The sequence below is a fragment of the Bubalus bubalis genome, chromosome 12 (genome assembly GCF_019923935.1).
Source record: "Bubalus bubalis isolate 160015118507 breed Murrah chromosome 12, NDDB_SH_1, whole genome shotgun sequence".
In the NCBI taxonomy this organism is placed as follows: Eukaryota; Metazoa; Chordata; class Mammalia; order Artiodactyla; family Bovidae; genus Bubalus; species Bubalus bubalis.
In genome coordinates, this window is record NC_059168.1 from 26625469 (window position 1) to 26637641 (window position 12173).

The 12173-nt window shown below is 36.8% G+C and overlaps 1 protein-coding gene across 3 annotated transcripts in view; it reads left to right on the forward strand.

Moving 5' to 3' along the window:
• Nucleotides 1–12173, forward strand: part of CAMKMT (calmodulin-lysine N-methyltransferase) — a 411076-nt gene that overhangs the window by 349198 nt on the left and 49705 nt on the right. For 2 of the 3 annotated variants that reach the window (XM_006056820.4, XM_006056819.4), the window contains exons 4-6: nt 1016–1076; nt 3035–3089; nt 4153–4216. In XM_006056820.4, the coding sequence (XP_006056882.1) occupies nt 1016–1076; nt 3035–3089; nt 4153–4216 (180 nt within the window). The remainder of the gene's footprint in view (nt 1–1015; nt 1077–3034; nt 3090–4152; nt 4217–12173) is intronic. The other variant, XM_006056821.4, reaches the window with a different exon arrangement.

The window sequence follows — 12173 nt, forward strand, 5'->3', positions numbered from 1 at the left end:
TGGTTCCTAAGTACTTGTAGTTGTAACTGCTACACTCCACTGCCTCTCTGACTTCTACCAAATATAACTCCAGACACTTCATGCTGGTTTATTTTGTTTCTCCCCCAAATTGTCATTTCTACCAGAAACACCAGGGAGACTGAGCTAGTAAGAACAGGTGACTGGACTTTTCTGCAACAAATGTTCTATAGAGTTGTTTCTTTGTTATTTTTAATATATATATATATATCCATTGATTCTCTTAGCATTTTACTTACCATTTCTTTGACAACATCTTCTCTGAAATACCAAAGTATAAAGAAAAAAATTAAGAGTACATCTGTCTTCTCTTTAAACAATTCATATTCATCCATGAGAAACGATTGTCTTCTAAATAAATGATTTACAGATGATGATTTTAGGAAATGCTCTTCCACAGAATTTAATGAGTAGGATTATTGTTAAATTGAAAGATGTACAAAGTTGGTGAAACTTAGGTTTCTCAATTTTATACTCCAGTTGGATTTTAGTTGAAGAAAGGAAGTAATTATGTATATGAAAAATATAAGTATGGAGTCAGACAAGAAAAGTATAATAACCTCAGTAGTTTTATTTGCTCCTGGAAGTGATTTTTGCTGAGTATGAGCTACATATACAGTAGGTCTTCATGATCCTAATGAATTGGCCAAAATGAAGATTCATGTGTATAAGAGTAAGATCTACCTGAAATACCATTCAAAATTTAACTTTGGATGTTTATAATTTTGACTGTTATTGGTTTTGCTGTTTTGTTGTGATTGAAATCTAGTAAAAATTATTTAGGATATTTTCCTGGGGGGGAAGTTATAATCCAGAAGAAAAGAAATGCATGTGATATGACGTTACTAGTAATAATTACGGTAAGTTTGATTCAAGTTGAAATCACTTATACTGAACATTATTTTTTAAAAGGCATTTCTTAAGAGCATGACTACAGAGACTTTTTACAAAAGAAACTTCTGTTATCAAAAAGTCTATATCCTCTTGTGTTTTCTAGGCATCTGGCCGGCTGAAGAGGTTTTGGCTTACTACTGCCTCAAGCACAGTGGTATATTCAGGTACAAAGCTGCACTTAAAAATTTGTTTAGCCCACTATAGGTACTGTATCTACATGTTAACGATCACCATGATTACATTCTTCAAATTAAACTGTTAAAAGTATATATAAGAAAGGAAGAAAGAAATAAAGGAAGGAAAGGAGGGGGAAGGTCATGGGGAAAACATGTTGCTTCTGAAAAAGAAATCTGAATCGCCTTTGGGTGCTAATATTGCACAGCAAGCTTTTTGCTATGTGTCAAAGGCTTTTGATTTCCACTCAAGGCATTTTATTTCGCTTTGATTTTGGGGAAACGAAAGTGAAGCTCCAATCAATCCTTACTGATTGTAAAGGTCAAAAAAAAAAGACATTCTTTAAAGTTCTGCTAGGAAAGTCACTATGGAATATTTGATAAATAAATACCCCCCAGCTATTATTTAAAAATGCCATCCCATCCCTTATTTTAAAGGTATTTTATATATCTAACAATATGTACTTGTAAAATATAAATTACTATTACAGATTCATGCTATGGACAAGAATGTTTTCAACTGTGAATGTGCATTATAGATTAAACCATGGATGGGATTACAAAAAAAGAAAAAACTCCTTTTAAAAAAAAATGCTGAAGATGCTTGGTAGACTCAGAAAATATGGGTTTTTTCATTTCCATTCTCATTTTATAAAAGTCATCCAATATATGCTTCCTTAATAGTCCATTATGATTCCAGACAAGCCATTAGTGATCATTTTAACAATATATACTTACAAGATCGGGTATGTGTTGTAACAATATGTACTTACAAGACTGGGTCAATAATGTGTAGTTTTTGAAGCTCTGTGGGTCCATATTTACCAACCAGTTTCTAATTGCTTTGAATAACTAAATACTCATTATGTGTATTTCAGAATACGAATGTCCTGGCTTGGCTGCTTCTTCTTTTCCCTCTATTCTCACCTCTCCCTCCCTTGATTCTCTCTTTTTTTTTTACCCTCTTGCTGAGGAAATAAACTTCCCAAATTGGGAAGAAGAGACAATCTCTTAAGAGTATAAGCATATAAAGTAAGAACAGGAAAGTGTTGAACTGAGCTTCAGAGCTGCCCTAGAAGTCTGGCATTTGCTCATCTCACTGTGCTTAAGCTTGCCTGGAGCTCCAATCAGCAAGCAGTGGGCCAGAGCAGGAATGCCACACATTGAGGGCTGGTATTTAGGCACAAAGAGGAAGGTAAGTGCAGAGTGCCACCCCAGACTGTCAGCTTTAACTCTGAGCCGCTTTGCTTAGGAGCGGTCAAGTCAGAGCCCAGTCATTCCTTGAGCCTGGGTTTGCTGGCTTAACCATATTATGTCCCCGCATTGTTTATTCACTGTGTTGTGTTGGGGTCTATTGTTATTTAAGTGTTAATTGCTAAATGTTCCTTGTGTAATTGTTCTTTATGGGGGCTGTTCAGCTCTCCAAAATACTGCTGTTTGTTTTAGGTTTTTTTTTTTTTTTTAATTCAAGATTGCATGTATTTGTGTGTGTGTGTTGTGTGTGTCTTTCACTATAATATAGGTATATACACACTCACATATATTCTTCATTTACTTGTCTAACTGTTTTTGAAGGAATGAATGTGGATTAACAGTGTTATCCTTTCCTAACAATTATCTTTCGCTACTCTAGCTAGTTTAGTTCTAAAAGACAGCGCCATTGACAGGGGAAAAAAAGGGAACCTTCTCAGATTTTTCAGCTCAGCGGTGGTAATGTTGCAGTGAACACTAATGAGGGAACCCCCACTGGTTTGCCTGCTTTGTGACTTTTCTATTTCATAATTATTTTTAAAACGCAAAACGACATGAGGTAGCCTCGTCATGTCTCTACAACTTCCTGGTAGCGCCGTTCTTACTGCAGATGGCAATTTGTTCTTGTAACATATATATCTCTCTGCCCATTTTCATCTCATTTGTATGGGTTCTACCATTTCTTTTCTCTCTTTCAGGGACCTTGCTGTGTGTGAGCTAGGGGGTGGCATGACATGCTTGGCTGGGCTCATGGTAGGTCTTTTCTCAATTCCAATCCCATTCAGAGAGAGGAACAAAAGGAAAAATGTTCCAGGGCCTCCAACTGCTGGGTCAGAGAACCGTCAACAGCATCAGCTGCGGTCAAGCTGCCGGGTCTTGAGAGACCTTCTAGATTGACTTACTTTCGGATCATATTGATTTTATGGTTGCCTCGATGAGCAGAAACATTTTACCTCAGTGTAGTCAATATCGCTTGTTGTGACATTCCAGGCCTCGCTCAGTCTTTCTTCGCCATAGCAAAAGCATTTTTTTTTTTCAGATTATAGTCCCATTTGCTAAGATACAGGAATAGCCCGGCAAATCACAGTTGGAGCACCATGATATAGCTGCTAATGTTTTGCCTGCATTATTACACCAACAAACATGATCCAGAGCGCTCAGTAATTAGATTCTTTTGAATTAGATTGGCCATTCAGGAACGTCGTTCCCCATTCTCTGGGTTCTGAGTCATGTATTCAGGAGATATTATGTAGCAGCACAGTGCATTAGACAAGTTTTTATGTCTCTACAAATAAAAGCATATTGTTACACTGATTGGCATTTGACAAACCTGTCGCTCTTACACAATGTGTCAGGGTTACAGCCCAATGTGCGAGCATGTCAAAGCTCACAAAAAAATTACCCTCACAAAGCCATCTGCCTGCAATGCAAAGTTATATGAAGGGCATCAGGCAGTCAGACAGAAGCAAGCTGAAAGGCAGAGTGACAGCCTTGTATGATGGTTCTACTAGATAAACAGAAGCCCACAAATGAAAGCCTCTCAGAATACCATCATCCGCTGTCACAATGCAATTACCGAACAGAATGATAGCAAGATAGAGGCTCCCGCAAATGGAATGATAAAAGTATTGACTGATTTGATTGAATGATTAAAATAATGCAGACATAAAATGAAAAAAGATTGAAGATTGTTACAGAGAAATAGGTGAGGAAGCATGATACTGAAGGCTTGTCACTCCTGTCTTCACTTCCACACAGACACGCATATTTGCTCATTGTTTGCTGTGCTCCCCCCCCTTTTTTTTTTTTTTTTCAGGTTGCTATTTCTGCAGATGTCAAAGAAGTTCTGTTAACTGATGGGAATGAAAAGGCCATCAGAAGTATCCTTATTCAGATAGAAAACGGGCTTGTTGTGCTCATTCCTTTTCCTCGGCTGAGTAACAATTGATATAAAGAAAGACAGCATGGGGTATTAAAAGAGAGTTCCCCCAATACACATGATAAGTAATTAAGAAAAAGTAGAAATATATGACATTCATTGCATATGACTATTTTTTTTTTAATTTCGGTGGATTTTTATACTTATTAAAGGAGCTTATGATTTGTGGACCACTCAAAGCAATAAGAACATTTGTTTCATAATAATTTTCAAGCACTCTTGTCCTTTTATTTTTATTGAAATTTGCCAGGATAAAATAAATGGTTTAACATTTATTATATCAGCTGTTGCTTGCAAAAATTAACTTCCAGCTTCTTGTTCCATTATTGCCTTTCTTCCATGTAGACCATGGAATTGTGTACCTACCCTAATTCCTGAGGAGTCCCCTGTATCTCCCCACTGGAAACAGCTATCAGTTTTTCATTATTTCCTTTTATTTAGGATCATAAAAGCTATCTCTTTTTTTTCTGCTATGCTATTACAATTCAAACCCCATTATATTAGATTATGCTTTACTAATATGTACACAGAGTTCATGAAAATTGAACTGTACTTTAACTAAAAAAGCAAGCATAATTTGTGGCTACTTTAGCAATCGAGCTGATTTGTTCAGGGGCAGTTAACAGCCTTTAGAAATTGAGAGGAAAGGTGGAGGATATATTTGCTCTGGATTTTTTGGTGTGCTTTCTATTTACATTATGAAAGAGGCAATCTACTTATTTGAATTTTAGGCCCCTAAAATGCCAAAGCAGTGTTGATTTTTGTAAGAGGTAAGCATCTTACCTAGAGCTTATTTTTGAATTTTCTTTTTCTACCTCTGCTATATGATTTTTTTAAAATAAAATTTGCAGCCGCTCTATCAGCCTCCTCACACAGGAGGAAGGAGGTACCAGAAGCCCAGAAGCTAATATTGTTCAGCGGCACTTGTGTGCTCTACAGAGCCCCACCCAGCTAATTGCCTGGCAGACTTAAAAAAAAAAAAAAAAAAAAAAACCAGGAAGGAAAAACAGCCAATCACAATCTTGGCCTTTCACACAAGGGAAAGAGATCACAAAAGGTGCTTCCTTTTTTAAAATGCAGGATTTTAATCATGATCTTCAGACTGTCGCAAGTTTCCCAAAATATTCCTGAAGATGAGAGATGTTGCTTCATTCACTCTGCTTTATTCTGAGTTCTGCCCTGCACTGTATCATTTCACTCTGCTCCTCCTCCACATGTCAGGGAACACAGAAAGCAACAGGAAGTCAGGTATGCTAGCTCAGCCCCAGTGGATGTTTTCTGAGGGGAGAAAAAGCAGGATTATTGGGGAAGAGGAGGTCATTTTAACCACAGAAACTTCCAGATTGGGCCCAGCAACCTGAGGTGTTTCTCAAGTCAGCAGGTGTCTTATTCAATAGCATTGGAAACCGATTAGAACTTTTATCAAACTATGGGAAGCATCTGTGGTCAGTATGTAAATTTAATTGTACTAAAATTACTGTTGAGCTAAACTACAGAGCTTCCAAAGAAGGGAAGCCATGCTATTGTCATTAATTAATGCACCTTTGCTTTAAACAGCAAAGATGCCATGCCAGCTCTTGAAATCAGAGAGGAAATCTCAATTCTGTATTCACTCTGCCGGCCTTTCAAAGAAATGATTGGTACAGCCCCCTCCCAAGAAAATGGATTTTTAACATTTGGTCCTCAGAAGCTCAGCCCTGAGAGTGCTTTATTGTGCTGGGTTTTACAATGGGTTTAATATAGCAGGGTGCCAAAGGGCAGGAGGGGAAGAACTTTACAATGTAGATAAAGTAGGTCCTTTCAGGATGCAGACCAAAACTGGTAGCGTGTTTTATTTCATCTCTTAGGACTTCCCTGGCAGAGTTCAGTTTTTATCATGTTGTTCTATGTTTGTGTGCCTTTTTCTGTTGTAACCAGATCTAATTTTTTTTTTTTAATTAAGAGGAAAAAAGCATGCCTAAAGCCTTAAAATTTGGCAACATGTTTTTCCTGCTTTTAATACTAATGTTATTCTTGATTTACTAACAGAGCTTACAACTGGCATTCATGGTAAGCTGTTTTACTGAGTGAGGTTAATATGAATGAAGTTTTTTTTTTTCTATCTTTGTGCCCACTTTCTATGAGAAAAACGAATTCACTGAATCACATACTGTTGATGCATATAGATAGAAACAAACTCATTTAAAAATTACTGTTTACATCTTTCTTTTAAAATTTTAGGAAGCCTAAATTATATAGCAGTTGTAGGATATTATCCAAAAATTACTTTCTAAAAAGTAAAAGTGGATGTCAACAAAAAAAAAAGGGAGAAACATTGCCAGAAGCCAGAAAATCTCTAAGCAAAGCTGCTAATTATTCTTAATGGGCAAGATGAGCACATTAAGAAACAAATGAATACATCAGTGAAATGTAATTGAAAATCGACCTGGCAATCGTGCATCACATCTGAGTATTGGCCTGTATATTATTCTCATTATTTAAAAAATTATTTTTGTTTTTCTTGGATCTGAATTGAATGAATGCAACTGAACCTTACTTCCTAGTCTCTTAAGCTTCTAAGAATCTGATTTTTAACCTTAAAAAAAAACAGCATTTTCTGATATTTCCTATTTATCATCTGTTATTTCTATTTTTTTAATACATGAGGCAATGAATGGAGACATTCTGAATCTTTATATCATAGAAGCATATCAACCAGTTGTAAGCTTATTTATTGTCTCCCTAAAACATATCAAATGGATTTGGCTATGTCTTCTAGAGCTCTCTACCTTGAACCTGAAAAGCTAGATGTGGATTTGAAATTTATAAGCAGAGATATCTGAAAAGAGATTAAGACTTGAGGGATAAGGGAATGTCATAAGTCCTAAATATTTTCTCATACTCATCGTTAGATGTCCCTGAGGTTCTCCCTGATCCTTAAACTGCATTACTGGGTTTAACCCATAGCCTCCCTAACTGAGAGCTGCATCTCCCTTCAGATGCCATCTTATCTGTACCCAAAGAGGAAAACAAAGGCTAAATTGGAAATGAGATCATTTGGTTCATCCAGTTTTCAAATTTATCCTGAAATCATATGAACTGTGTTCTCTTTCCTTTGGCACAGCCCTTTTAGTGTAATAAAGAAAGAAACCTCCAAGTGCCACAAGATACTCAATGAAGTCTGTAGTTGGTTTGACAATGACATAAGAATAGGGAAGAGAAATAGTGTACTGAGTTATTATTGATGCTAAGACCTTTCCTAATTTTAATGAACAAAAGTACAACACCTCAGAGCAACCCTCTCTGGTACCCTCACTAATTTGCCCAACAAAAGGACCCTGCCTTGACACATCCTTAGTGAACATCAAGCAGGTTATCTGCCAACTATGGCAATGCTTGATAATTCTGCCTCATGCTCCTAACCCAAGCATCTTATCCCCACAGTATGCACAGTCTAGATCATGATCTTGAGCTTAGGATTCTCCAAAAATGAATAAATCTCCTGTGCATTTTAAAGGAGATACCCCTGGCTTACAATATTATTTTATTTAACAGACTCCCTGACTTGAATAATTAATAAATTAAGCTTCATGTGGACTGTGCAGCCTGTGGATGGTTGAGGAATCATCTAGCCTCTCATCCTGGGCCCAGGCCCGTTCCTCCAATATCAGGGTCAGCTCTTCTTCTATATACTAGATAGGTCCAAAGTGCACTCCTGTGTGCCTCACACTGGGTAGGAGCTCAACAAATAGCTTTGAAAATTAAATTGAAAGTAACTAACAAATGAAGCTAATTAATTAACTAAATGAATTAAGCCACTATTAACTGCATGACATTTCAAGTGCTAAAGATACAGCAGTGAACAAGACAGACCAAGCTCTGTTCTTGGAGGAACAGAGTATACTTTGGCTAGAGAACATTTATACACTTGAAAGACGCTGAAAATCTACAGGGCAGAAGTTCTTTGAGTCTTTCCAGTTATTTAAATCCTACAATTAAAATGTTCATATAATTAGTTTTGAGCAACAGAGAAAGAAAATAAAGCTTACCTGCCAAGCCTCACTCTAGTTACCCTCCTCAGCCTCTCATCCCTCCAGAGCTTTTGCCTGAATTATTGAAAAAGATAATGAATTGACATGATTTAGGCACCTGCTATGTGTCAGGCACCTACTATGTGGTATTCCAGTGAGCCTATAAAATAAGCACATTATTCCTATTCCAGAGATGGAGCTCTGAGAAGTTATTTTACCCAAATTCACATAATTACTAAGTGTCAGAATGAGCACTGGAAGTCAGGATCATTTGACTTCATAGCTTCCCTGTCACGCTCATTAAACTGTTCTGTTTCACCGAAAACTAGAAAGATTTTGTATCATCTTGCACTGGAAGAGAAGACTTCTCATCTATAAACGTAACAGAGTTCAAAGCACCTCTAGATGGTACTCTCAATTCATGAGTAATAAGCACCTTCAAGAATATTTCGCAGCCTTTAAATTAGCAAATATTGCCACATCAAGCATTTTTAAAATCCTCCAGAGATCAAAATGAACAGGATTTATTTTATAATTTCATTGCTTCCTACCCTCATCTTTGACATGCAACGAAACTAAAGGTAGCAGAAACCAAGAAAATAATGCTTTGTGAAGCACAGTGTTATTATTATAAAAATACTTATACAATGCCAGTTCTCAAAATGTGTATCAGCTACTGATAAATATAATAATCACTAATTGTAGGAGGAGGCTAATATTTTAAACAAGATTTATATATAATTAGCTTAACTAATTAGTATATAACATATATATATATAATTTGTTCAAATAACTATTATACATATATATTTTTTATCCTTAAATGTATATATATATACTATATATATACTATATATGAGTTATATACTATATATATATACTATATATATATATAGTTATATACTATATATATATACTATATATAACTCATATATAGTATTATGTATTAGTTATATATATAATATATACTATATATTAGTTATATACTATATATAACTATATATTAGTTATATACTAATTAGTATATAACAAATATATATAATTTGTTCAAATAACTATTATACATATATATATTTATCCTTAAATGTATATATATACATTTAAGGATAAAAATCAAATAAAGCAAAATTAAGATGGAGCCTCACTCTTGAACTATGCTTTGTTTGAAGAGAAAATCTAGTTATAGAATCCTGGTTTATTTTGGCCACAAGCATATATCCTGAATCTCGTCGAGAAGTCCACTTGCCCAGATGAGGAGCTTGAAGCCGATTGCTTTTTATCTATTTAATCAGAAATCACATTAAGACTTTCTTTGCACCCAGCACCTCCCACTGAAGTCTTCCAGAAGGTGGGTGCATTCAGAGAATAGGATTTGGTCCATGCTGTTGAGCACTGTCCTGGACAGATTGACTCGATTTGATTGAATTTCCTTTATTACCCTGAAATGACACAGAAGAATGATAAAATCTATGATTGGACACAGCACCAACCAGAGGAACCACCTAAAAACCTGACCTAAACTAAAAGGTGGGGCACAGAATATCAGGATATATCTTTTAAAGCAATATTTTAGTACATGATTGCCATTTTTTTTCCTGTTGGTACTTGTTTTAATATAAAAAACACCTCCTAACCCACAAAATGTATTTCCCTCTCAGTTCTAAAGATAAAGCAGCCTAAATACTGCTGTGAATTTTTTCATTAAAAATTGCTTCTAGAATATAAATACATGTGCTTGCTTCAGCCTGACCACCTGGAATCACAGGCTTATAAATTGTATAAAAGTATATAGTGTTAAGATGTTTACTAAAAATTATTAATAGGTTTTCTGAGTTATATAATTTAACTTCCCTGTGACTATTTCATAAAAAAGTATACCTCCACTAACAAAATAATATGTTTTGCTTGATAGATTGGTCATGTACTCATACGACGCTACAGGTGTGCCGGGCACATTACAGCGTGTGGTTTGGATGTCATGGAAACGCCAAGAAGGGTGTGGCCATCATGTGGGGGAGCTTAATCAAAGCCAGTTGTCAGTTGGCTCTTTACTAATTTAGTTCTCAGAATAAAGATGTCAGCTGTCCTTTTCTACAAGACATTTCATTTAGAAGACTTTCCTGAAATACTTTCTTCCTGAAATAGACAAAACTGTAGGCCGATGTGTCATTTTAGTTAATCAAAACAAGTAGGCAAATTAGTCTCTTTTATTTTTTAATGAATGTAATTTAACGGTATTTAATTTGCATACAGGAAAGTTCACCGAGAAAAAAAAAAAAGAGTCTGCTTTATAGCACTTTTGTAAACCTCAACAAAGCCCTTCATTAGGAGACCTAATTGATTTTTCCTACCCACTCCCGCTATCACAGTACCTGCTTATTCACTCAGAGAAGAAATGGGTGTGCCTGGTGTTTCAAGCAGAGATTTAGGTTAAAATGTCCCGTGGCTCTGTTCTTGCAGGGAGATCTTGGCCAGTGCCTGCTTCAAGCGTTCAGGAACTCTGTTTTTCTGAGCAATAGGGGAATGTTGCTTGTCTGCTAGGTGCCCTCCCCATGGCCCCAGTTTAGTTCAGCTTGCAGCCTTCACTGGAATTTTTTTATTTCTTGTTTATTTAAACCTTGCCTTATTCCAAAATAGGGATTTTGAGGCTTCTTGGGGCATCACAGACTCAATGGACATGAATTTGAGCAAACTCCAGGAGACAGTGGAAGACAGAGGAGCCTGGTGTGCTACAGTCCATGGGGTGACAGAGAGTCAGAAATGACTGAGGAACTGGAAAACAACAACACAGGGACTCATAGACTATACCGTATAAAATAAATGAGGAAGCAAGGGCAGTTAGACCGTAGAAAGCCAAGCAAACATCACGAAGGCAGGAAGAGAGCCAGTACAAAAAAGATAAGCCGTGGGAGGGGCACTGTGGCTGTGCAGCTTAGATCACCCATTTGACTCTGAGTTGCACAGGGACCAGAGCAAAAAGAGAAAGAGGAGCAGTTACAAGATTGTTAGTGTCCAGAAGTTGAAGCAACACTAGTTGATCTGAAGGCCAGTTTTTCCTGGTGTTGAAACCTGACATGATTTCTCCATGAAGATGGCACTGTGTGATGTAATGGACCAGCTCCTCAAAGCATGGCTTCAGTAAATATGGCTCCTTTTCTGCAAGTTCTTACATGCCAGCAGATGGCCAATGGCCAAACTGTAAGTTTGTTAAGATAATTCTCCAAAGGGCCTTTCACTGAATTGACTTTCTTCTTCAGTAATTATATTTAAAAAAAAAATTTTTATGTAGACCATTTTTAGTCTTTATTGAATTTGTTTACAATATTGCTTCTGTTTTATGTTTTTGGGTTGTTTTGACCACAAGGCATGTAGTATCTTAGCTTTCCACCCAGGGATTGAACCCACACCCCCTGCATTGGAAGGTAAAGTCTTAACCACTGGACTTCCAGAGAAGTCCTGGTAATGAGTTTTTGCTCAAAGAGTCTCCAAGCTTTTCTCCATCTTTCTCTTTTCACTTTCCCCCTCCCAAGTCTTTCACTGCTGGCATTTCTTTAAGAGATTGGAAATACTTCAACTTGGAGAGTCTCAGAAAACTGCCATTGCTCTCCTCACTGACTGAAAGAGGCTTCCCATGGGGCTTCTAGCTCTTTAAAGCAATCAGGGCCCAGCACCTAAGGTACAGTCATCTCCCTTGACCAGTACCTATCACGCTGGGCCTTGTCAGTGTGCTCCCTGAATGTCTATTTCACAGGTGATAAAGCTACAGTCCAGGGAGTTAAAAGAGCTTGCCTGTGGCAGGAAAGTCAGCATTTGGTTGCAGTCAGACCGGTCTCCTCTTTCCTCACACACTACAGCTCTTTTCACCCAGGGGATCCCATGTATGACTGG